The sequence below is a fragment of the Cucumis sativus genome, chromosome 6 (assembly GCF_000004075.3).
Source record: "Cucumis sativus cultivar 9930 chromosome 6, Cucumber_9930_V3, whole genome shotgun sequence".
Lineage (NCBI taxonomy): Eukaryota > Viridiplantae > Streptophyta > Magnoliopsida > Cucurbitales > Cucurbitaceae > Cucumis > Cucumis sativus.
The window spans coordinates 4,451,506-4,478,922 of record NC_026660.2 but is presented as its reverse complement, the minus strand read 5'-3'; the positions used below and the strand labels follow the sequence as shown (position 1 = coordinate 4,478,922).

The window sequence follows — 27,417 nt, the reverse complement described above, 5'->3', positions numbered from 1 at the left end:
TAATAATTTTATTGATTTGAAGAGCCTTTATTATTATGTTGAAATTCAAATTTAATTTGCTTATTTTGAAATTAATAGGATTGAATAAAGTTGAGACCGAGATATTAGGAAGGAGTTATAATATAAATTGCTATATGTTTAGACTTGTAAATATATAACACAAATTAATTAAAAATAGAGACGAGTTTAATAAAAGGATAATTGTAATGGATGGCCATTTGAAGAATAATAATTAAGAATATAACAACATTTTTAAATTGCAAATATAGCAAAACTATCAATGAACTCCCGAGCCTTTTTCAAAATTATTGCTGAAATGGTTATTCATTCCAATTTTCCTTAAATTTAATTACTAAAATACCATACATACATGTTGAAAGGTTGAATGGATTGGCCCTTTTCAAAATCACCCTTCAAAACGTGATATATACATTATTATCATAGGCCCAAACTCCCGACCCCTATCAATGAAATAAAGAAACCTAATATATTAATTTTCTTTTTTTTCTTTTTATCGAACCCTCCCAGTCCCAACTCCAATCGGGAACTCACGACTCACGAGATAGCCTCCCCTCTACACTCCTCACGCACGCCAATCTCACTCTATCTATCACTCTGCCCCTCTCGTCCGGTCACCGGCCTGCCTCCATTGAAGCTTCCGTTCGCCGTCCGCCGTTTGAAATCTCTGCCGTTTTCTTATGCTTTGTGTAACTTCTTGTGTTTTCAATAAAACTATTTTTACTCATTGAGCATATTTAAGATTTTATCTTCTCTAATTCAAATGAACTCAATTGGATTAAGTAGAGTTGTTACCTGGTGTTTAATTTGAGAAATTGGATCAAATGAGTTAAATGCTTAGATTAAGATCATCAAATCTTCAAATTTCTTTTCTTTTTTTTTTTAATTAGGTCGATCTTACCCAAATAATTTTGGAGCTTAGTTACAGTTGGTTTTAGAATTCGAAAAGGAAGAGGTAGAAAAAGAAGATAGAAAAACTCTATCAAATGGTCGCTTAACTTAGGCATTTGTATGGTTTGCTTCCAGGATCACCTTTGTGGCACGACCTGTCATTGAATTTTATGGTGGACTTGATCCCAAACCATTTAACTTTGCCATTTTCATGGCTAGATGACTAAGACCGATTCCGGTCATCTCTTTAAATTTTAATTGCTTTCGTGGAATTGGTTCTTCTTCCTTCCTTGCCTCTTTCATTTATATTCTTTTGATTTGTCTTTGTTCATTTTAATCGTCTTCCCCCAGGCAGGCTTGTCTCTACAACCAGAGTGTATGATGGTATTCTAACCATAGGAAAAGATGTTGTATAAAGTACTGCAGAAGTCCAGGTATTGGGATCCTGGGCTCTCTTCTCCTTGTCCCCTCAAATACATCCTTAGGAACTTTTCTTTATGGTCAATGAAGAAAGATCCTGACCTTGAATCAGCTCTATCTCGTAATCGTCGATGGATTGCCAATAACCAAATCAAGAATATCATCCTTCGTTGCCCCGATCAGGCAGCACCTGTTAAATTTCTCCAAAAGAAGTTTAAAACCCTCGACCTTCAAGGAAAAGCCCTTAACTGGCTGAAAAAGTACCCTTGCTGCTTTGAAGTTTATCTCGACAATGACGAGCACTACTTCCGGCTGACAAAGAGGATGATGGCTTTGGTTGAAGAGGAAGAAGTTGTCAAAGATATGCAGGAGCCTGCTATTGTCAAGCGTTTGACAAAATTGCTGATGATGGCTTCGAATCAGAGACTAAATGTCGTGAAACTCAGCGAATTAAGGCGGAATTTTGGGCTCCCGGATGACTTCTTGATAAGAATCATTCCCAAACATTCAGATATATTTCGGATTGTAAATTATACTGGAAAAAAGAACTCAATGGAAATAGAACTCATATCTTGGAAACCAGAACTAGCAATTTCCAGCATAGAATCTTCAGCTTGCAAGCATGGGGTTGAGCCAGCTTTCTCATGCTCACTGCCAACAACTTGGGTAAATTCATGGGAAAAGTTCAATGAATTTAATGCCTCTCCATATGTTTCACCATATGTAAACCCTGCAGGCTTGGTGCAAGGTACCAGAGAGATGGAAAAGAGGACAGTGGGGTTAATTCATGAGATATTGTCATTGACATTATGGAAGAAAGCATCAATTATAAAGCTTGGACATTTCACCAAGGAATTTGGTCTGCCATTGAAGCTGAATGCATTACTGCTTAAGCACCCTGGCATATTCTATGTCTCAAACAAGTATCAGATCTACACTGTTGTTCTTAGAGAAGGTTATAATGGATCAGAACTGATTGAGAAAGATCCATTAGTGGTTGTTAAAGAGAAGTTTGGAGAATTGATGCAGGAGGGACTTCATGAATATAACAAGAGACATCATTTGATGAATTTAGAAAAGAAAAGAATGAAGGGAATGCTTTTGGGCAGGTCAGAGAAGAACAAGAGGAAAGATTTTGAAACAGATGATTCTAATGGTCAAGGAAATAATCTAGGAGGTTTACTTGAGCCAGAGGAAAGGAAAAGATTCTATCAGTCTCTCTTTGATGATGATCCTACATGACTGATAGGTAGGTACTCGCTGGAACTTCTAGGCTTAATTTTCTGTAATCACGTTCATAGTACCTCACCTCATTTCACTGTTTGTTTCGTGCTTGGAAGTTAAAACCATTTGTGTCTACACTTTTAAATGATATTCTCATATCATTAAAATTGGTATCACATGTGCATTCTTTCTTTTTTCTCTTTTTTTTTTTTCATTAAAAGCTCAATTTCTGATCACAAGTAAAAATGCAAAGGTGAATATGTTAATTGACAAGTTGTGGATTTTTGTATGGCATCCAGCATCATTCCATAATATAATCGAGTTGGAGTGTCCATATCAGTTTATGCACATCTCTGACCAATCCTACGAGATAACCTAGTTGACCCTACAAAATTAATTTTTAGATAAGTGACTATTGGAATCCATAATCTTTAATTAGCTATTGAGATTGTATGCCATTTATATACCACTAATCCAACCCCTGATTATTACACTAGATTGTTTAACATTGAGCAGTTTTTAACATTGAGCAGTTGATTGAGTCGAAATGACTCAACAACGGCAGGAATGGAATGTATCAACTTAATATTTGCCGTAGTAGTATGGGATTAAGTTTTTGCTTTAAGCTATTAAAAGCAAGAGTTTAGCATTGACAAGGCAGCTGTATCGTATATATATTTTCCTGTCGTTGAGCCAAATTGAACTGCTCTTAAGCGACCATAGAAATCCCTGATTTAATGAAGAATATGGTGTTTGAATATTGATGGAGACAATCTTCTATAAATTAATTTGAATTTGGTTGAGGTGATTGAGAGTACAGTTGTATAGGGTTGGGGGTACATACGTCTGCCTTATCACCTGATATACAGAGGAAATGGGTTCGAATAATTGTTGTTATCAATGTTACTAAGTAGTGATGGCCTGAGTTGAAAAGCTATTCAAGTACAGAATTGGAAATGTTCATTTTATACCATTTCATAATTTCACCAAGGGAAGGAAAATCAAGATGTGGAAATAAAGAAATACGAAGGATGATAATTTCATGTCATTGTGCCACACAGAAACCTGTATACAATGACAATGGTTCTGAGATGTCATTTGAGATCAATTCGTGATACTCACTAACTAATACTCCAAATTTCATCTGGTAAAAATAAACTTGTCCAAGAATCCAACAAAACAAGCTTTTCAATAAGAATGAAGACAAATCAAAACAGATAAGAAACCAAGCGAGGCTTATGCACAATTTCAAATTTTGTTTACTTGGCCTTGCATTCAAAATCTGAAGGCCTTAAATTTGTGCAGCCAATTAAAGTGTCAGAAAACTACAGCTATCACTCAAATATATCAAAACAACTAACTAGTTTATGTAATAGAACATGTGCATAAAAAGTAAATGATAAACCTAGTCTATGAATGCGTTGAGTACTTGACAGTATTCCAACTCCAGTCAATTTGGTAGAGAAGGCGAATATGAAGTTCCCATTAAAGATGCACGCAACTGATGGCTTAGTTACACAGTCCTCAGTGGAGGTGAAACCAATATGACACCATCTCCTCTAACAAAGAGAAACGGAACCGTTCGCCTGGATGTCTGGAAAGGAAAATAGACAAATACAAATAAGTGAAATTTCAATTAAAGTATATACAAGGAAAATATGGTATCAGGCATATGAAGTATGGGATAGACTCAATGAAGCAGCTTGAGGGACAGGGATTTTCTTTTCTTTTGTTCTTTTGGTTTTGAACTTCACCTGATTTAATTGAAAATAAGAGAGCATTCAAATATCTTCTGCACTGTAGTTTTGTTTTCTAGCCATGGTTATAAATTGAGTTCATATGGAATGGACTCTAGTATGTGGTACATAGTTGTTTCATAGCATGGAAATGGAGTTAAATACAAAGACACGTTTTTTTAATCCGTGACGTTCTGACCAACTAGTATGCACTTGAACTGTTCTCATAGGTAAATTATTTAACTCTACTACATTCGAATTAAAAACCAAGAGTGGTACAAAGTTACAAGCAACCCTAATGAAGAAAACAAGCATACCCGAACAATTTCTTCATATGTCTCATCATCGATTTCCACTGTAGTAACACTTTCTTCGACATCACCTAGAATCATATTAAGATGCTGATCATAAGCCTGCAAAACATGATAGCCAGCAACAGAATGCAGTTAAAACTCCAGGAAAGGAAAATCTCGGCAATCAATGATATAAAAAAATGAAAAGCTAAACATTTTGTATTCACAATAGCATCTCAAAACTAAAAGAAATGCAACAGAGTGATCAGCTACTAATCATAATCAACATCTTAATCTAAAACAATTGACCATTTTCGTTAAATATTTGTAATATTTGGAGCCTCTGTTAAACACATTCACAACGGAGAACATCTATGTAGATAATGACCATGCTAAAATAGTCATCTTCCTACTTATTCTCCAATGGTAAGATTTACGAGAAACGCGTCTGCTCTAGCTTTGACGCCTTTCACCATTAGGGCACTTCCATTCCCCCAAAAATAGAGAAGTTCGAAAGCAGCCCCTGCCCCCATCCCAAACGCAAAAACTGAATAGAAGAAAGGTTAATTACTTACTGGAAGAAGCTAAAGTATCGCCTTTTTCAACAAAATGAAATTTCAAGGGAACCCCGTCAAGAAAGTCAAACAATTACAAAACCCTAATTCTCCAAGACATTAATTTGATCGAAAGAAAAAACAATAACAATTGGGGGGTTGTCAATTAAAGAGGACAGAGAGATAGAGAGAGACATAATAATTAGAGAAAAGAAAGAAAGATGATAAAGGGATAAAGAGAGAAGTAATTTGGGAGGATGTACATGGAGTTTGCCGCGGAGTTCGCGTCAGAGCGAAGCTTGACGTAAATACGCTCGTCAAGACTCAACCTTATGAGATCCAAAGGCTCCTTAACAGTGCTTTCTTCTTCGGTCGCCATTTTTGGTGGTGTTGGAAGCTCTGAAATCGCAAACTGACGAGTTGGGGTTTATGAGTTTTCCGATCCCCAAAACAAAATGCCAACCCCAATTCCCCAATGCTCTCTTTGTTGACCCGACCCGATCCACGTTTGTTTTTAGTTCCTATTCATTTTCCTTTTTTTTCTTTTTCTCAACCATACAAAATTAGATTTTTGTTGTAAATATTTTGTCAAATTTGCTATTTTTTTACAACTCTCATTTTAGAACGATTGAATTAAAAAAACTTAACTCAAAACCAAACTTAAAACCTAAATTTCGGTTTCGTTTTAGTTAAGTTTTTAGGTTTCTTGTAATTCATATTTGAGTTTTGTTTTAATTTGTTCTTGAATTAAGTGTTTTTATAGAATTGTTTTTGAAAAATAAGGGCACTTGCAAAAATAACAAAAAAATGATGGAAGAACTTTTGTTTTTAAACTTCGGACAACTCGAGGCAACCTTAATCCAAAAATCATACTACATAATGCTTATATTTTTTTAGCTCAGGGCCATTTTGAGGCAACTTTGTTTAGAGATCATTGACATAATTGCTTATGTTTTTCAGTTAGGTGCATCTCGAGGCCACAAATTTTTTTTAGAAAAATGCACTATCTTGGTAACGCACACAACCGAGAGAGACCAAGAAATTTCCTTCAAAAGGTGTTTGGCTCGTAGGTTCGGAATCAAATGTTTGTGGGCTTATTTGATGGGGTTCTGATGCGTGAAAATTGCATATACCTGTGTTTGGGGTGCATGATTTGGAAATCTGGATTCTGATACATGTGTTTGGGGTGTTGGTTTTTAATTTTTGGGTTTAGTTAATTTGTTTAGTTTTTTTATTAATTGTATGTCTTGACATTTATTTTGTATCAAATTTTTAATTGGTTTTTTTTTTTCATATTTTGTATCTCTAATTAAATTTATGACTCTATTGAATTTAAGGAATAATGTTAAAAACGAGAAATTTTAATACTAAATAATAATAATTTTGATTACAATTGTATTAACATGAATGGTCTAATTATTAAAAAAAATATAACAAATTATGTAATCGGATGAAATTTACGAAAGTTCTAGTTAAGCAACATTAAAAATGATCTAATTATGGGTTTCAAAATAAACATAACCAAAACGGTTATGCAAAAGCGAAAGTAAAGTAGAGTTACATTTAATAAAAATTATGATTTTAAAAATGAGTTTTTTTTCTTAAACACCTTCTCCTTATGTCAATTAAAATAAATCCTAAATCTTCTAGTTAAATTGATTAATGAAAAAAAATGAAAAATGTTTTTAAACTAAAAATAAACCATAGTATATATGTTATGAGTAGATTTAGTGGGTATACACATAATCCTGCCAGATACCATTGGGATACTTTATGTTATTTGTTGAGATATCTTAAAGGCACAAAAAATTACTATTTGCATTTTAACAAATTTCCTTCTATATTAGAGTGATATAATGAAGAATTATTTGGTCATGAAGTACCATACCTTAGTGCAATAAGTGCACTAATGTATCTTGCTAATAACACGAGACCAAATATAGCATTTTCAGTAAATTTATTAGCAAGATATAGTCCTTCTCCAACAAAAAGACATTGGAATGAAGTTAAGCATATACTTCGTTATCTTCAAGGGACAATTGATATAGATTTTTTTTCAAACAAATCGAACTTTGATTTAGTTGGTTATGCAGATGCTGAATATTTATTTGACCCACACAAAGCAAGATCTCAAATATGTTATATGTTTGCATGTGGAGGATCTGTTATATCTTGATGATCTATAAAGCAAACCGTTACGCCCGCTTCATCAAATCATACAGAAATTCTTGCAATTCATGAAGTTAGTAGAGAATGTGTATGGTTGAGGTCAATGACTCATCATATTTAAGAAACATGTGGTTTGTCTTTCAATAAAAATCTACCAACATTATTATTTGAGGATAATACTGCATTATAGCACAAATTAAATGAGTGTATATAAAAGGAGATAAAACAAAACATATCTCACCAAAACTCTTCTATACACATGACCTTGAAGAAAATGGTGACATCAGTGTTCAACAAATTTCTTCAAAGGTAAACTTGGCAGAATTATTCACAAAGACATTACCTACATAAACATTTGAAAAGTTAGTGCACAACATTGGAATGCAACGACTCAAATAACTCAAGTGATGTATTCAAAGGAAAGTAGAAATATTGTCTTCAAGGAATAGAAATACTACACTCTTTTTCCCTTGACTATGGTTTTTCCTAGCAAGGTTTTTAATGAGGCAATTATTAATATATAAAATGATGTACTCTTTTTCCTTCACTTAAATTTTTTTCTAGTAAGGTTTTAACGAGATATTTATTTTATATAATATGGATATCTAGGAGGAGTATTATAAATATAATTATATAGATATCCATAACCTACAATGTGTTACCAATTTCCCTATAACTCTCCCTTTATTATACGTTGTAACATTCATACCATTGAATTCCATATGTAACCCATACCATGAGATGTATGTGGTGTCTTTATAAAACACACCACAATTGAGTTCAATTGTTCTCTACTTTCTCTCTTATTTGTGTTGTTTCATGGTTCTTATTTAGTCTCTTTATTCTTTATTTTATAACACAAAATCTTATTATTTTTCTTCATCCAATTTCTCTTCCTCATAACTCTAGAAGACAAATGGCTCTTGGGTACTATCATTATTATTTCTTTTTAACATACTTCAAACAAATTCCACTCAATTCCAAATTATAAAAAATTCACAACATTTTCAAATATAACAAAATGAATTAAAATATTTATAAAATATAACAAAATTTCAGATATATTACTAATAGACAATGGTAGACTTTTATCAATGATAGAATCTAAGTTATATTTTTATAAAGTTTTTCAATAGTTTTGATATTTACATTAATTTTTCTAAATATTACTCCAATCTATTAGTTTTTTTTTTATTATTTTTTTAAAATAGCAAAATTTTTCAATAGTTTTGATAGTCATTGATATGCTATAGTGATAGAAGACTATCATTGATAAAATCCAAAATTTTGCTATAGCTTGTAAATATTTTAGTTTATTTTGTTATTTTTAAAAATTCCTCTCTTCACTATCTATTTTCACACAATATAACCTAAGTGAAACTTAAAAAAATTATGAACAGTTACCAATATTTTCAAGGGATATTTTTTAAAATAGAAAAATAAATTAAAATATTTACGAGCTGTAACAAAATTTTAGATTCTATCAATGATAGTTATAGATAAATTTTTATTACTGTAACATATCAATAACTATCGGTGATAGATTTTAAAAGTTTTACTATAAGTTATAAATATTTGGTAAAATTTTTCAGACTAAATAAGGTGCTGGTTGAAATTTGGGTATGAATTAAAATGTTTATCATAACATAAAAGCAATTTTATAAAATAATGAGAAATCAATCACGTGTTTTTTTAAAAATTAGATCTTCCTGGCTAGTGGCTTTTTTTCTAAATTATTTATTTAAGAAAAGGTTCAAAGCTAACTCACCCAATCAAACGTAGTTTCTTTGTTTTTTTTTTTTTTTTAAATTCACTTTCAATTCATTTCTAATAAATCAAATAAAAAACAGCTATGTTTCATAATTGGATCAAGAATTTTAATGACTTTTTTAATTAAGAATTGGAAAAATATACCTTTTAAAAATTAAAAGAAAATAAAATCGTAATTAAATAAATCTTTCCGGTGGCTTGTTCGAGATAAGGTCCAAGCCTATGGACAATCCAAAGTTCATAGGCACCTTGAAAAGAAAAGTCAAACGTTGAAACCAACCTAATTCAATTCGTTTCAACTAAAGAAAAATAGTTGAAATGAGCTTATGCACCGTACAGCTTTAAAGACTACACCTACTTTGACATTATGAACCTTGCACATTTCTCAAATAGGTGTTAAATGATAAATATTGCAAATTACCCTACACATTTTTGAACCGTAAACAATTTTTTTGTATGTGGTTAACCAAATTAAAATACTCTATTTCGTAATGGAAAGGTGTGAGTTAGTGTGAGGGTGATTCATGAATGGTCTTACAAAATAGATACACCAAAACTTTGGAAGAATTTGACTGTGAAATAAACAAAAAACGAAAACTCTTTTAACTCAAAAAAGGACAAAATGTTTCCTATTGAGAGCAAAGAAAGAAAAAGAAGAACCTTTACTCCTTGAAAAAGGAATTCGCAGTTGAATCTAGAGAGTGCAGAAAGAAAAAAAAAAAGAAGGGATGAAAAGTTAAAGTATGGGAATCAAAGTCTTGTAATTGAAGCAGCCATAATCAAAGAAACGGACGTTAATACTTATTGAGGAGATGCTGCTCAAACATGGCGTATTGATTGATATGATTAAACACAACCCAATAGCACGCAACAAGTTTTTGTCAGCATTTGTGACGTCGAATTTAAAAATGATCCTCCCATTCGATTCATTTAACCTACGCATCCGTATTGGCTTCTCTGATCGGTTCTTTCGCCCACCCATTTGACATTTTTCCATTTTTCCTTCTTAAAATACAATAAAACCCATATCCCTCTCTTCCCTCTCTTCCCTTCTCGATCGCCACACTCACCCAATAAGCGCCTGGATCTGTTTCCTTCTATCTGGGTTTTCAGCTCTTGGCGGGTTTTGCTCAGATAAGTGATTTTGCTTCTTTGTTGATTGTTGATTGTGTTGCTCTTTCAAGGGTTCTTTCTCTTATCTTACCTCTTTTTTCAGTTTAATCGTTCTTGTCCAATATTTGAGTTTAGTTGTGTTTGAAGGGGTTTCTCTTGGTTCTGGGAAAATGGGGTTTGTTTGAAAGAAATTTCCTATTATCTAGTGGGGAAATTTCGGCTTGGGTGTGCTTGATTTGTCCATTCTGTTATCTTAGGGATGATTAATTGGTGGTTTTAATAGTTTAAGGATCCTGTGGAAGATGGGATTCTGGGGTATGTGTTTTTGAGTATGAGGTGAAGTGTTCCTTTGAAATATATGGAAGGGAATTTATCACAAGGAGGGTTGATTCCAGGAGGGAGTTCTTATGGAGGTCTTGATTTGCAAGGACCGTTTAAGGTTCATAATCAGGGACAGCTCTCTCATGCCTTACACCAACAGCATCATCCTCATACTCGTCAGGGATCATCAGCTAATCCCTCCATTCAGGAGGGATTTTCACTTTCCATGGGAGTTGTACAAAATTGTGACCATACCATGTCTTTGGTAGAGTATAACAAGGGAGAAAGGTGTAAAAACTCAGCTAGCGACGAAGATCCGAGTTTTAATGAGGATAGTATTGATGGTCATAATGAGAATAGTAAGGGGAAGAAGGGATCGATGTGGCACCGCGTGAAATGGACAGATAAAATGGTGAAGCTTCTGATTACAGCAGTGTCTTATATAGGAGATGATATTGCTTCAGATATTGATGGGGGTGGAAGAAGGAAATGCCAAATTATACAGAAGAAAGGTAAATGGAAACTGATATCAAAAGTCATTGCTGAAAGGGGTTATCAAGTTTCACCTCAGCAGTGTGAGGATAAATTTAATGACCTCAATAAGAGGTATAAGAGGCTCAATGATATAATTGGGAGAGGCACTTCTTGTCAGGTTGTTGAGAATCCAGCACTTCTTGATGTCATTGATTATTTAACTGAAAAAGATAAGGATGATGTGAGAAAAATTTTAAACTCAAAGCAACTGTTCTATGAGGAGATGTGTTCTTATCATAACTCAAATCGACTTCATCTGCCCCATGATCCTGCTTTGCAGCGTTCGTTGCAGCTGGCTTTTAGAGCAAGGGATGATCACGATAATGACGAGCCAAGAAGACATCAAAATGATGATTTTGATGAACACGAACCTGATGAAACTGATGAACATGATGATTATGAGGAGAATTTTGTACCCCATACGGACAATAGGCGATCGCTTGGGGTATTAGGAGGTTCGGTGAAGAGGCTAAAACGAGGCCAAGACCATGATGATGCACATGCTTGTGGTAATTCCTTGAGTCCTCTTGATTGCAACAAAAGTTCTCATCCTCATTCACAAGCACAATTTACTCAAGCTGATACAGCTCATTTAGAAACTGAAAGTATGAAAGCTTCTACATCGCAAAAGCAGTGGATGGAGCTTCGCTTACTTCAATTGGAAGATCAGAAACTTCAAATTCAAGTTGAAATGTTGGAACTGGAGAAACAAAAGTTTAAGTGGGAGAGATTTAACAAGAAAAAGGACCGCGAGTTGGAAAAAATGAGGATGGTGAACGAGAGGATGAAGCTTGAAAATGAGCGCCTTGCACTTGACTTAAAGCAAAAGCAAATTGGATCAGGATTTCATTAATTGGCTGACATGATCTGAATTAATTCTATCAGGTTGGAAGATTTGCTTTTAATTAAGCCACTACTTTGAATCGACTAGCTGCTGCTGTTTATATATTTCTCGTTATGTTGGTAATAGGTTAGAGTTCTATTTGAGTATTTTTCATTGCTTACATCTAGCATGTAAAGTTAGAAAGGTGACAATACAAATGACTGTTTTTCACTGTTTTGCCTTTACTTATGTGGAATCTATCTTGGTTGAGGAATTTGAAAAATGGTTGGATATTTTGTGTCAAATTGATGCCATTTCTCTGAACCAATTCTACAGTTTTGGTCACGCATTCAAATTAATGAACAATCTAGCTTACAGATGAGTATATTTACTGCTGGATTATTGAGCTCATTCAATGGAGAAATGCATAATGCATATTATCAATTCTCAATCTTGTGGATTTTGTGGTGCTTTCTTCCTTAATTTTACATTTTGTTATGTAATACAATATTTGGGTCCAGTGTTTGTGGGTCTGTTTTCTCCAATTCTCAGAGAGGCTTCAAGCTCCAAGATCCATTTCTTTTTTTATTTATTTCTATTTCTATTTATTTTTATTTCTTTCATTCCCGTTTTCAATTTTTTTAACAAAAGCATTTGAATTTTTAGACAAATTACTTTAAAAGAAAAGGTTAATACAGATTTGACCACTATAGTTAGTCCCTATGGTTTGATGAACCTTATAAATAATCCTTATGGTCTGATAAAATCATTAGCAATAGCCCTTACTGTTGAGCTAAGGAACGTTGTCGATAGGGTCTCAGTTTTAGATAGACCTCATCCCCAACCTTGAATTTGAGTTCTCTCCTTTTAGTGTCTGCCATCTTCTTCTTCGATTTTGTGCTATGTTCAAATTTTCTTTCAGTGCATTTAAGGCCAGGTCCCTTTCCTTCAGCATCAGTTCTACCTCATTATTAGATGTCTTGTTGTTTCCGTAGGACAAGGGGGGGGGGGGGGGGGGTGTGTGTGTCTACCATACACAATCTGGAAAGGAGTTGTTTTTGTTGAAGCGTGGAAGGTTGTGTTGTACCACAATTCAGCCCATGGAATGAATTTATCCCACTTCTGAGGCTGCTCATTACAGAAGCACATTAAATATGTTTCCACACATCGATTTACCCTTTGTCTGACCATCTGTTTGCGGGTGGAAGGTTGTACTTTTCAAAATTGTTTCCATGGTTGCAAATAGTTCATTCCAAAAGTTACTAATAAAGATCTTGTCCCCCTCGGATATAATTGACTTTGGTATTCCATGTTTGCTCACCACCCTTCCAATAAACACTTCAGGCACATGCTTGGCAGTGAATGGATGTTTCATGGTTATGAAATAGGAGTATTTGCTTAGCCGGTCTACTACTACCATGATAACGTTCATTCCTCCCACCTTGGGTAGTCCTTCAATGAAATCCATCGACTATTCTTCCAAAATCTTTTCTGGAATAGGAATTGGTTGCAGAACTCCCGCTGGTTTGGTTGCTTCAAACTTATTCCTCTGACAAACATCACACTGCTCGACATACTTTTTAACGTCTGTTTTCATGCCCTTCCAGTACAGTTCTCCTCTCATCCTTTTATATGTCCATAAGAATCCTGAGTGGCCTCCCAAAACAGAATCATAAAACGTATGTAGCAGGGTGGCTATTAAGGAAGAAGTTTTAGACAATACTATTCTTTTCTTATAAAATAAATTCCCATTGCCCCATTGAAACTTGACTCATCTGGATTTTTCTTCAATTCCTCGATGACTCTTTTGAGATCCTCGTCCAACTCGACCTCCTTCTCTACCACTTCCATATTCACTATTCCTATGGTTGTCATAGTCTTCAATTCCAGTGGTTCTATTCTGGAAAGAGCATCAGCCGCTTTGTTTTGTAACCCTAGCTGGTAGAGTATTTCAAAATCAAATCCTAGGAGTTTAGTCAACCACTTTTGGAACTGAGGATGCACCTCTCTTTGTTCTAAAAAAAATGCTAAGGCCCTCTGATCTGATATGATTGTAAACTTCTTACCTAAAAGGTAATGTCTCCATTTCTGTACAGAGTGTACTACTGCCATAAGTTCCCTTTCATGTATGGATTTTGTTTGGGCCCTGAGTGACAATTTTTTACTAAAGAAAGCTATGGGATGACCATTTTGGGATAGTGCAACCCTTAAACCAATTCCAGACGTCGGTTTCAATAATGAAGGGCAAATTCCAAACTGGTAATGCTAGCATAGGGATTGTAGTCATGGCTAACTTCAACTTATCAAAGGCTATTGTAGCTTATTCATTCCAATGGAAGGAATTCTTATGCAATAACTTGGTTAAAGGGGCCGCAATCTCACCATATTCCTTTACAAACCTCCTATGGTACCCTGTCAATCCTAAAAAACCTCTCAACCCACCCGTCACATCTTTTGGCCGAGGACAATTAACTATGTCCCTGATCATCTCTTCATCTACCTCTACTCCTTTATTGGATCTCAAGTGCCCCAAATATTGAATTTGTGAGTGTGCTGTCACACACTTTTTCTTGTTAGCGAATAGCTGGATATCCCTCATCACCGCAAAAACCATCCCAAGATGCTTCTCATGCTTGGTAAGATCCGCACTATACACCAGTATATCATAAAAAAAGCCAATACACACCGTCTTAGAAAATGTTTAAATACTTGATTCATTAATGACTGAAGGTAGCCGGTGCGTTCGTGAGGCCAAAAGGCATGACTGTGAACTCGTAGTGGCCCTCGTGCGTTTTGAAAGCCGTTTTCTCAACGTCTTCCTCTCTCATCCTTATTTGGTGATACCCTGACTTCAAGTCCAGCTTTGAGAAAACGGTTGCTCCGTTCAATGCATCTAACAGCTCCTCAATCACGGGTATGAGAAACTTATAGGATATGGTGACTTGGTTTAGTTTCCTGTAGTCAACAAAGAATCTTCATCCCCCGTCCTTCTTTTTCACTAACAAAACTAGGCTGGAGTAGGGGCTGAAGCTAGGCCTAATCACACCTGTTTGTAGCATATCTGCCACCAGTTTCTCAATTTCTTCTTTTTGGACATGCCCATATTTGTATGGTCTCACATTGATAGGTTTCTGTTATGACAATATAAGAATGCGGTGATCCACTTCTCTCTTAGGAGGTAGCTCTCTAGGGTCCTCAAATAAGTATGCATACTGTTGTAGAAGAAGTTTGATCATTGGGTGCCTCTTCTTCATCACCCTTCACTTCATGTTCTTCATCGAATTCATCACTCAAATCTATATCATAATTCTGCAGCTCTAAGAGGAAGCCCTGATCCTCCTCCTCCTAGGTTTTCTCTATAGTTCTCAAAGAACATTCAGCTCTAATGAGAGAGGGATCAATCTTGAGGACAATTTGTTTTGCTCCTACCCAAAAGGTCATAGTTAGGGAAGGCCAATGTATCTTCATTGTTTCAGTGGTGTCCAGCCATTGCATCCCCAAGATTATATCCACATTTCCAAGTTCAGTTGCCAAAAAATCAGCCACAACCGTGATTTCTTTAAGCCTCAGCTCTATTCTCCTACACATCCCCCTTCCTTTGCATCTTGTGCCATCTCCAATCATGACACCAAATTGAGTCTCCCTTTCCAAGGGTAATTCCTTTTCCTCTACAATCTTAGTGTGTATGAAGTTGTGGGTCCACTGTCAATTAGCACATCGACTTCCTTCCTTTTTAATTCTCCCTTTAACTTCATGGTTCCTTTAGATGTCAATTCATGGATCGCCGTTAGTTCAATTTCTGTTCCATTCGCTAGGTTGATCTGTTTTAATTCCAATACTTCCTCAATATTTTCCTCTGTTCTGCCTTCATCCTCAGTACTCTCCTCTTCATTTAGGATGAACAACATCAACTCCTTTTTTTCCTTCATTTCGCACCTATTTCTTGGCGAATATCTTTCATTACATTTAAAGCACATACCCTTGTCAAGTCAAGCCTGGAACTCTGCATCTTATAGTCGTTTCAAAGGGGGTTCACTCTTTTGGTAATTGCCTCTAATTGGAATAGTTACCTGTTTCATTGGAAATTTTGTTTTCCTCTGAACTCCCTTCTCTCCTCCTTGATTCTTACCGGAGTTCCCTTCTCTTTTTTTCTGTTCCATCAATCCCCACTCTATCTTTGCCAATTTCAATGCCAAATTCCTATCATTGACCAACTGGGCTTCTTTCATACAATCTTCCAAAGTTTGCGGATGTCTGCAAATAACTTCGGCCTGAAGGTCTGGTTTTAATCCTGTTACAAACTCATCCCTTGGCACACTCTCTGCCATGTGAGGTAGGGGAGCTGAATAATTAACGAACTTCTTCACGTAGTTGTTGTATGAGCCATCTTGTTGAATTCTGATCAACCTTGCGACTAAGCTTTTCTAGCTCGTGTCCTTAAAAAATTTGAACATCCTTCCTTTAAGGTCCTCCCATGATTCAACTTTCTTCCTATTATGAGACCATCTATACCAGTCTACTTCATCCTGTCCAAAACTTACTACAACAACCTTGACCTTTTCTGCTTCTGGTAGGTTATTGATTTCAAAGAAGTGTTCTGCCCTGTAGACCCATGACACGGGGTTTTCTCCCATAAAAATCTGCATTTTCAATTTTTTGTATTTTCTTTGGTATACTGTGGTCATGTTTGCCTCGTTTATAGTGTCCACATCCTCTATTTTTCCTTTTAGCTTCATGATAGATCCATTCGAAGTCCCAGACTCTTCTCTTTTTTTTGTAGCTATGGCTTTTCCTTAATTCATCAGCCATTCTCTCCATTGATTTCTTCATTTCGATTAGTATTTCTTTCATGCCCATTATTTCTTTCTCTGTTCCTTCCATTCTTTCCTCTATTTGTCTTTGTGCCACGAGTCTTATAACTACCCCAGTTTTCTGGCCCTGATACCAAATGTTAGGCTACCAACACTAATAACACACAAAATTCCCTAACAATGGCTAAACAGATGCGGTAATTTGATTCTCTTTATTTATATATAAGCCAAAAAGAGATTACACAGTCACAATATGAAGATAAACAAGGAAAAAACAGAAAAGAAATATTCCAGCCTCCTTTAACAAATAGAGACTCCTTGTGGCTACAGCAGCAGCCTTACACCATAAAGAAGACAAAAAATAACCTAACCTAGCTACCAAATACTTACTAATAGCTATTTATAGGCCTCATATCTTTCATCCCAGTGGGCCCTACCCTGCACGATTCATTCTCCAATCATTTTCCATTATTAATAGCTGGTGTACTTACCCTTCTACCCTTCCTCATATATGTGTGAATAATTGGGGGCCTTACACTCTGATACCATGTGAAAGTTAGAGCAAAATATGAGAGAACTCCTTACTTCATTCTATGCTATAGAGTTTAATATATATGCATACATGGAACCTCTAACTAAAGACTGGTAAATTACAATAAAGGACAAAAGACTAATATCTTCAAGATATATACTATAACAAGGGCAATTTATGAGAGTTGTGTCAAACCATAGAGATTAAATTCTAATGAGACCAAATTTGCAATTTAGCCAGAAAAACTATTTATCTTTCAAACCTTAGTTTCTGTTTTTCAAAACATGGTAGAAAGTGAATAACTAAACAAAAAGAGTTATAGGTGAGAGTGGTGGGTACAAGTTCAGTTACTTTTTCCTAAAAAAAAACCTCAAAACCGTAATGAAATGGGGCTTATAGAAAAATGGAATTGAGAGAGTGGATATCAATTTATGTTGATCTCGTGACAACATACAACCAATTCCTGGACCAAGCCCACAAATTAGAGAGGCATTGGCTTCAAACTTTCTCCAATAATCTGTGATCACTTTTTAGTGACAGTTTTGTGCTTTTAGTGGAAATAATGGTAAACATCTACGGAATTCTTTTTATTATTATTTTGGATAGAAGAATTAGAATGTGTTGGAATCAGTGAGGTTTCTGATGTTCTTGTTATCAAAAACTTCTCTTTAACTCAATCTAAGATTTTATAATCGATCAGGTGGTGGTTCAACTAATATAGAAGGGTATTGGTGTTTACTTGGTTTGTGCAATGAATTTCATTAAGTAGATAGAGAGCATCTTTAAATTTAGAGAAGTTGCAACATCTCTGACTCGGAGGTTGTTTTTCCCTCTTGTGTATACTGATCCTTCAAGCACATTTCTTCATCATCCCATGTTATTTCCAGCATATCTGTGCAAATCTCGACGATCTGTAATTCTGATAGAATACTGCTACTTGAAGCGCTTGAGTTGGCTCGCCCGCTCCAGGGATTATTGCTTAGGAAACAACTGTTAGTATTCTTATATTCTAATGAAAGAAAATGTTCTTATGGATATATCTTTATTTAGAGCCTTTTTGGTCTTGAAGTTGACAGTTTTGGATTCATGTTTACTGTTTATACACTAACAGGTTGGAAGAAGAGGAATTAGTATAGTTCAGTGCAAAGTTACATTTTCCTTGCCACTCTTTGCTGCAGCATCCATATGCAGTCATGAAATGATGATGCTATGCAATTGCTGCTTTTCATCTTACCTAAAAGTTCTGTGAATTATCTGACACTGCCTTAGAGCTATGGATGAAGATGTAGATCGATCACCCTATTTCAACAACTACATAGAGGGTCTTAAGTGAAAGTCGTTGTCATTCCATTACATAGAAAGACATGGAAGTTGGCCGTAGCTTTCAGAGATAGGGGGAGTGTTGATTAAACCACGTGCTCCACTTCTTGTGTAGGCCCTTGTCAATTTCTTTGAGTTACTCGAACTTACCTTGCATGAGAATCTTTTCAAAAGGATGTGTTTGATGAGAAAGAAAAAAGAATATTGAATTGACATGGAGGGACTTGAATCTTGGATGAACTAGACTTCATCACTTGGAACTGTTACAAGGGTTACAGTTTGAACTGTGAAGAAAGCACTGGGGTGTTCGGCCAAGTCTAACCACCGAATTCACGTACTTTGCAAACCTTGATGACTGATTGAAAATTATGAGTTAAAAGAAGCATCAATTACATAAAGATTAACCTTACCTCATGTTATTGTTTTTGTGTTTGTGATGAACGTTTTGAACTATAAATTGTGAATTGAAGCATGTCACATTGCAATGGCAAAGGGGCAGAAGAGGTAAAAACTTGGGGATTGTTTATTTGTTGCTTTATTTACTGTTTATTCAGGTAGGATCAAGGACCACCCACAAACATTTCTAGCAGGTGCTAAATGCTGTTATCTTTTTTGTCTATAATGACTTTAATGGGGACAAAAATAACTTTTTTTTAATCATTTTTTATTTTTTATTTTCAAATATCTATTTTGTAAACCGCTAAATTTTCATATATTAATCAATTTGGATATTTCATTATGGTTATCTCTCGTTAAAATAAACCATGAATTGATTCTTAAGCGTGTGTAAACTTTTTCAAATGCCGGTTTACAAAATAGACAGTGAGAATATACGTATATGGATGGATACAACTATTAGTTTATGATTTAATTTGATAAAATATTTTTCTATTGAAATGATATTTCCTATTCAAATGAATTGAAGTCATTTTAGCACTAAGGTTGGAAGCATGATGATCCAAGCCAATTGAGTAATGGCTGTCTTCCTCTGATTTATGATAGGAGGTCACATTCTTGGAATTCAATCAAATGCAAACATGAGAATATCTTAATACGGTACCTTTTTCTTTTAACCTTATAGAGAATTGTGGTCTCTTTTTATACTGGATATTAATTTTTTTTGGAGAAGACTCTTAAAACTTTTTAAACCAGTTTTAAAATATTCTATTGCTGATTTTAGATGGAAATGTTAAACTAAAACTTACGTTCACCATCAGTGTCTTCTGTCACAAAAAATGGTTAAATACTATTACTGAAGTATATGAACAAAAACAATTAACTAATACTCTCTTTTTTATCTTTTTCATTTGTCTTCAAAATCCTCTTATTCCTTTATAACTTACTTAACACCTTTAGTTTTTGTCTTCTATTTAAAAATCATTCTTCTTCTTTCCAACTTGCAATATTCACCGTTTCTTTTTATAAATATTTCAAAACTATTCTGATATGAATTGACGTGGTAGTGACTTGAATATAAATTAAGACAAAAATCTCTCACCACTTATTTTAGGTCTCAAGATCTATCTAAAATTTTACTCCATTCGAAGTGTTGGATGGAAGATAATATTGCAACCTTGGGAAAAAAAATGTATAATTCATTTTTAACACCATTTTGTAGCTTAAAATTATAATTGGTTTTTAGGAATTATTAAAAATTTTAGTTAATGTGTAAGATAATGAATGGAATTGACTACATTTAAGTAATTGGTCGGACTATTTTATTTCAATCCAATTTAATTTTCTTTAAACTAGGTTATAGTTTTGCAGTATAAAAAATTTAGAAAACGTTTTCAAATATAACAAAAATATTTACAAAATATAATAAAATTTTAAATTAGATTAACGATTGACATTGATAAAAGCCTATAGTATCTTCTAGTGTATAAAATATGAAATTTATAAATATTTTGAGAATGATAAATTTCCTAAAAAGTTAAGTGTGTAAGTGTCCAAAAATGAAAATAAAGCAAAAACATGAATGTCACCTCATGTTGGAATCCAATTTTTGAATGGTGGGATACACAAGCAGCAGCACAAGGACATGAAAGAAAATCAAAATGTTAAAGAGAAAAATAAGTGTGTGAGTGTGTGACCAAGAATAACACGTTGTAAAGTGACCTTCATAAATGACTAAACTAGTGGTCGTAACTATGATATTTAATAATTTACGAGTTTTCTGTTGAGAACGATGCACACACTATAAGAAAAAAAGTATATCTCTTGACACCTTAGATAATGAGGACATTGGCCTTTGAAATTGCACTTCTGATCACCAATAGGTTGTTAACAAAATGGTTAGAAAAACCTATTGGGAGAAAAACTCCCAATGAGCTGGAGAAGGCCACTAGTAGTCTTGCTAACTTCCAATGACTTCCACTAGTTGGGAGAAAGTCTCTTCCTACAAGCAATTTCAATCAACCCAATCATACATTAAACAACTTCAACCCAAGATGTATATCACAAGCAAAATCATCCCTCAAACACAATTTATCCCACTTCAACGTAATCTGTAATGAAAATAGGAAGAGATTCACGAAACTGAGATAATGGGACAAAGACGACGGACAACGAGAGGAGCGATGACAACAGTAGGAGGACCAGCAGAATAGGAAAAAGGAGAAGGGTTTTTGTAGCGATCGAAAATGGGGAAAGATTTTGTTTTTGTAGATCTGAAATTTTCATATCTAAGAGATGGTTTTAAAAGGAAACTCCCGACGACGCAGTACAAAAGTTGTCCAACTCTTGACACGAGTTCATGGCGTCAAAAGTTGTTCGTTACACTAAACCCCGATACCTTACTTAAAAAGCATCATCTTTCTCCTATTAGCCATGGTTTAATTTACAAGTTTGTTTTTTTTTAATAAATTTTTTTTTTTTAAAAAAAGAAACATTTTCCAGATGATAAAAACATCCACATTTATAATAATCAAAAGACAAAAATAGAAAAGAATCATACAATATTAACATTAATTTTTTAAATTTATATTTAAAGTAAAGAAAACAGTATTAACACTTTGAATGGAGAAAAATATACCAAATAAAGTTAAGACGATGGTATCTCTTTTGAAACTCATATCAATCCGTAACCAACTATTTGTTAGATAATCATCATACTAAATTTTTGTTCACATCTCCATATTTTAATTGATTTTTATTATATACTAAAAATGTATACTTTTTATGTAAGTATTAATTACATAAATGATAATCACATTAACTTCTCTATAATCCTAAAAATGCTTAAATTTTTTTCTTGTTGTGTTCATAATATTTTTTGGAGAAATATTCCATCAACATTCACAATCTATAATACATTTATTGATATTTTCGTAAAATTAAAACATCCATATATTTATTGGCATCAACATGTAACATACCCAAATAGTTGTTGGATGATATTGCTACACAGAAAATCTTTCTTGGAGTTGGATTTGATGTTATCAAAATAAATGAAAGAGAGAAAGAAAGGGCCAACAGCAATGATTATATTATATAGTGTGTTTGGTTTGAAATAGAAAATTACTATTCAAAACTGGCATATTGCTATCATGGAATAATATAGTTCTACACATGCTTATTTCTTTCTCTTTTTCAAACATTGTACCACACAAAAATACAACCCAAGTTGACTATATTTCATAATTTAAAGAAAACAATATATCAATTTATACCTATGATTTTTTATATTATTAATTAACTATTCTACATTTTCTTTTATTTGATTACTGAATTTTGATTTAACTTTGTTTTTATAAGTACTTTCTCCCATCATAAAATACAAACATTCAATATTTGTCAATTTGACTAGATAATAGGATTTGTTTGACTACTTCACAATAAAAAAATGTTTTTGAAAAATTGTATTTCTATTTGAATTCACTCTTCTCTCAAAATGGTTTGGACTACATTTAAGAGAAATTCCAAAGTTAAATTTAAGTGGTATAGCCAAATATATATTTTACAATTTTTCAATAACTCATTTCTAAAAGTAAGGATGGAAAACAATTAAACAAAACATGCTATATATTATATTAAGGAGTCGTTTGACCCTCATACTACGACAAACTCGAGTAAGCTAACCTTGGGATGAGACTAAGACTATTATACTCCTCCATCATTTCTCCTCCCTCCCCCCCCCCCAAGGATTGTTATATATTTTACAAATTTTAATTATGCCACAAGAAAAATCATGAAATCAATTTTGTTCATGTATATCTTTAAAGATGTAGTTTAATTAAAAAATTAAATAAAAATTTGCATTACATTAAAAAATTAAAAGATTGTAATATCATTTATAAAAATTAATGACAATGGATATTTAACACTACTTTGACCACAAAATCAATTTTCATATTTTAATTTGAAACAAGTTTAAAGTTAAATGATATTTTATCAAAAGTTTTAAAAGAAAAATAATAATTTTTTAAAGTTTTAAAGAATGCTTATAATGTTACTATTTTATTAGAATCAAAATTATTAAAATTTAAATGACCAAAACTTATAGTCTAAGTAAATATATAAAGTTTAGAAGTTTGAAGAGAAAATTTGAAAATCTAAAACAATTTACATAGTATAAAACAATTTTGAAAAAGAAAAAAACCCACAAACCCACATTGTGAGGTCCATATCCGAGAAAGGAGTTCTGTTGCAGAAGAGAGGCGCCGAGTGAGATGATCCTTCTAAAATAAAAAAAATTGATCATTCTAAAGAAAAAAATCAAAGGAAAGGAAGAAAGTCGCATTAAAAGAAGGCGATGGAGGAAGAGTTGTCACAGTGAAGAAGTTCTATCATAAGAAGAGTTAGGCGATCTGGTGAAGTAATGCGAAGAGGAGTTATAAGAGAAGTGGGTGGTTGTGGTTTATCGCGAGAAAGAGAAGACAGGAAAAAGAGTTTAGCTTTTTGAGATGATAAGATTTGTGTCTTGAGGGGATGTCTAATCTTAAGTTGACGTTGGCTTACGTGTCGAGCTTGGTTTGGCTGCATAATGTTGCAAGGCGGTAAGGTGATACGTGTAAAGTTATAATTCCGAACTGGAGAGCAAAGAGGGTAACCGGTCCAAAGGATTAGTAATAATAGGGGTGAAGGCTCTAAACGAAGTGCTGTTATTTAGAAGTTTTGTCGAGAGATTGCAAGGAGTAGAGTTGTCGCTAAGAGAGTTCTAGGCAAGGAGAGGTGTAAGGGGAAGAAGAAGATCAGACATTTTCGCAAGTGACTTCCCTAAACTAAACAATCCTATGTGAGTGACTTTCTTACGCTAAATACTCATGCGACGAAAGATTTGTATAAACTCAATGTTTTGTAATGTTTTTTAAATAGATTCATTTTGAGTATGAGTTATGCATAACTCTTTATGTATCTCTTTGTGTTATTATTAATGTCACTATAAGAAATTTGAAACATTGAGTTACGAAAGTGCACCACCGACCACCATCCTTGTCGTTGACCTTTCTCTTTTGATGCCGTCACTACTATCTCTTCTAATATGTAATAAGCTAGATTACTAATTTTGTCCTAAAAATCCCTTTTTTCCTAAAATCATAAATTTTATTTCTTTGGGCTATGGGGTTGAAGTCACTCTAATGCTTTTTCTTTAGTCTCTAAGCACCTTCCTGCTCATTCTTTGCAGCATAATGACACCAAATCGTTGAGGTGTGCTTCTTTTTATTTTCTTACTCTTGTTGAACTGGTTTTGAAAGTCAATTTTTAGTCTTTTAAATGTTTTTCTCTGTTTCTATACCCATGGACATTATTGGTAATTCATTTTCCCTTTGCATCTGTTTTGTCTAAATTGTATTACATTTGCATTTGTCTTGGAAGATCTGCAGATCACAACACTCTTCATTGAATGCAATCATTCATGTGAATATTATATATGCCTACCGGTAATTTCATATATCAATTTTGACTTTAATTATTATAGAAATGACAAATGTGTTCCTTGTGTTTATGTCGTCAAGTTTCTGTTTTCTTTGGTTACTTGCTGGTATTTTACAAGGGACATACCATTATATATATTAATTAGTTTTGGCTCTAGTCAAAGATGCAATGTGGATAGAGCTGAAGCTTTGGTAAAGGAAATGGAAGAAGAAGGCATAGATGCTCCAATTGACATATATCACACCATGATGGATGGCTATACAATGGTTGGTGATGAGAACAAGCGTGTGCTTGTGTTTGAAAGATTTAAGTTAGAGTGCCTGTGTAAAGTTATTATTGTTTGTATTGGCTAGGAATAATGATTTGACGAAGTGAAATATGAAAAAGAAAGAGAACAACACTTATGAAGCTTACTTAGGGCTGCAATTGTATTTATGGATCCGTACGTACTTAGCATTCTGTATATGGGTTGGTATGGCATTTACTTCTCCATTCATGAAATAATTTTGTCATTAGTGTTTACTACATCATCTTTGAAATGAAATTTCAAGAATGTGATTTGAATCATTCAGTCATTACTTATGGATGTCTCATTAATCTTTAGCCCCCATTGTTATTGATCATATTCTCCTATTGTATGGCTAAATATTTAGAAGGAAATGAAGCGTAATGTTAGTTTATACTTCTTTCTTCCTATTTTTCTCTCGAGAAAACGATGAGAATGACAAAATAATATGGATAATAAATTAGAAAATAGTAAATTTCAAAAATATTTATTTACCCCTCCATAGAGGGAAATTCCTTTATCGTAGATATACAGTGTATTTGTGTAGGTTAGAATGATGAAATATAACCCACAATCACGAATACACTGTATTTGCAAATCATTCCGTTTCATAAAAATATTAAATAAATATTTATTTTCGAGATTGATGTGATTAAATCAACATTCGCTAGATTTATAAGGGCAATTTATACCAGATCTTTGGATTTGTAGGTTTCAAATCAAGTAATTAATAATTTATTTTTATTAATATATATATACTAATAGCTATTTAATTCATACTCTTTTTTGCAAACCATAAAATGATTGATAATATAGTTTATTCATTATACGTTTCATAAGGTTTGATTAATACTTAGTAACATTTTATTATATCATACAAATACACAATTTTCATATTTATCCTTTATTGTTTTCATATTATATGTATAATAATAAATATTCATTTTATTATTTGATTTTGAAAGTTTAGTCGAAAGATCTCCAAATATGAATTTAAATTTGTATCATTTCCTAAAATCGTGCATTTGATATAATAACAACTTCATATTAAGATTTTATTTCTATATAATTATGCATCTAACCATCAATCCATAGAATAGTTCGTTTAATGTAATAATAAATTGAAATCAAAACTTCCATAAAATACTTCATTTAATGATTCTTTTATAAAATGATTTTATTCTCCATAATTATGACGCATTTAACATCCATATCATTAGTTTAAGAAATTTTTTATCATTCATAAATATCGCGAAGAATAAATCACAGAGAAGAAAAAGAAGAGTAAAGTGAAAAATGGTTCCACAATATTAAAAAATAACAAAGGACATATTTGAATTTTATGAAAAAATAATGGTAGTTTCAGACTTTAATTTTTTGTTACATGGACCGTAAGTATTTTTGAATTTTGTTATATTTATGTAAATTAAGCATAAATAAATATTTAAATTTAATTAATTAAAATAGCATTTAAACATTTTTAGCTCATTTTCACTTTTTATGATTCTCTAAGATGATCTTATGTTGATCGAGTGGTCGTAAATTGTCATTAACCCAACACTGTTACGACATATCATGAATTAAAGTCCGTGACTTATGTAATGACAATTTTTTATTACTAATTAATGTTTTCATAAAAAGAGAAAAATAATATTATTTGAGTTTCTTTTTAGCATTTATGTTTGTTGACCCATCATCTGTTCAATTCTCTGTACTGACACCAATTAGTCACTCACGATAGTGAAAAACTCAGTTTTAAGCTAAATTTGTTAAATGAACATCCTAATTAACCATATTTTATAAAATCAAATGAAGAAAAATGTGTATTTCATGTACAATATATGTATGCCAAAAAAGTGTACGTGAAAAACCTGATTATTATAGTCTTCACTCCAAACACAGATTATAGTGATAGACTATAATTAATATGCAACCCAATTACACATATTATAATAACACATACTATAATAGTTTGCACTCCAAAACTATAATACTCTATACCCAAACACAAACTATTATAATCTCAAGACTATTATTATAACTCAATCATTGTTCTAAACGACCTCTAAGAATTTAAATATAATCGGTAGGATAACATAAATTAAGAAAAAAAAACAACATAAAAAAAATTCCAAAGGAAAGACTTGGCTCTTAAAATGATTCTTAAAAGAAATTACCATTTTTCTATTACTTTTAAGGAGAGAATATAGCAACAAGAGTAAAAGTGGTAAAATATAGCAACGAGAATAACAATATTAGCATCTATAGCAATATTTTTAAAAAGTTGTAAATATAACAAAATCTAGCTATCAACGATAGACTTCTATTGTTATAGACTCTTATATTACTGATGGACTATTGCTGATAAATCATACAAGTTTATCGGTGATAGAAGTCTATCCTATCACTTATAGATTATTGCTATAATAGACTTTACTATATTTATATTTTTTTTAAAATGTTGTTATACACTTGATTATTATCCAAAAACTTGATATACCTATTACAATAACTAAATGTTAAGTTAACTACATTGAAAACCTCGAGGAAAGTAAGTCGACTCTAATATTAAAATTGTATACTTGCCATAAAGATTTCTTTGTTAACTTAACATAGATCTATCTTGTTAACTTCTAGAAGTCGGTGTGGCAAGGACCACGTCGATGTGTAAAGCTTTCTTATCTTGTAAGTCACGTTCTTTAAAAAAAAAAAAAACAAACAAACT

The 27,417-nt window shown here is 33.0% G+C and overlaps 3 protein-coding genes across 4 annotated transcripts; 2 read left to right on the top strand and 1 right to left on the bottom strand.

Annotated features, from left to right (window-relative positions):
• Positions 1-485: 485 nt before the first annotated feature.
• On the top strand, positions 486-2,748 carry LOC101203802 (protein WHAT'S THIS FACTOR 1 homolog, chloroplastic). Its single transcript, XM_011658335.2, has 2 exons — positions 486-707; positions 1,261-2,748. The coding sequence occupies exon 2, from the start codon at positions 1,315-1,317 to the stop codon at positions 2,569-2,571; it is 1,257 nt and encodes a 418-aa protein (XP_011656637.1). The 5' UTR covers positions 486-707; positions 1,261-1,314; the 3' UTR covers positions 2,572-2,748.
• Positions 2,749-3,650: 902 nt separating this feature from the next.
• Positions 3,651-5,606, bottom strand: LOC101203558 (sm-like protein LSM3B). The gene is given in 4 exon segments (XM_004140920.3): positions 3,651-4,147; positions 4,607-4,702; positions 5,400-5,422; positions 5,425-5,606. Coding segments are annotated over 4 exon segments (291 nt in total). The 5' UTR covers positions 5,516-5,606; the 3' UTR covers positions 3,651-4,066.
• Positions 5,607-9,721: 4,115 nt separating this feature from the next.
• Positions 9,722-19,055, top strand: LOC105435760. 2 transcript variants are annotated; one of them, XR_969705.2, is made up of 3 exons: positions 9,722-11,928; positions 18,097-18,201; positions 18,321-19,055. XR_969705.2 is itself a non-coding variant. In XM_031887246.1 (2 exons), the coding sequence occupies exon 1, from the start codon at positions 10,547-10,549 to the stop codon at positions 11,894-11,896; it is 1,350 nt and encodes a 449-aa protein (XP_031743106.1). In that variant the 5' UTR covers positions 9,722-10,546; the 3' UTR covers positions 11,897-11,928; positions 18,321-19,055. The 2 variants fall into 2 exon arrangements, 1 of the variants encoding a protein (XP_031743106.1); XM_031887246.1 differs by lacking the exon at positions 18,097-18,201.
• Positions 19,056-27,417: the final 8,362 nt, after the last annotated feature.

Excerpts from the sequence above, each read along its gene's own strand:
- LOC101203802 (XM_011658335.2), top strand. The coding sequence starts at position 1,315 with ATGTTGTATAAAGTACTGCAGAAGTCCAGGTATTGGGATCCTGGGCTC.
- LOC105435760 (XM_031887246.1), top strand. The coding sequence starts at position 10,547 with ATGGAAGGGAATTTATCACAAGGAGGGTTGATTCCAGGAGGGAGTTCT.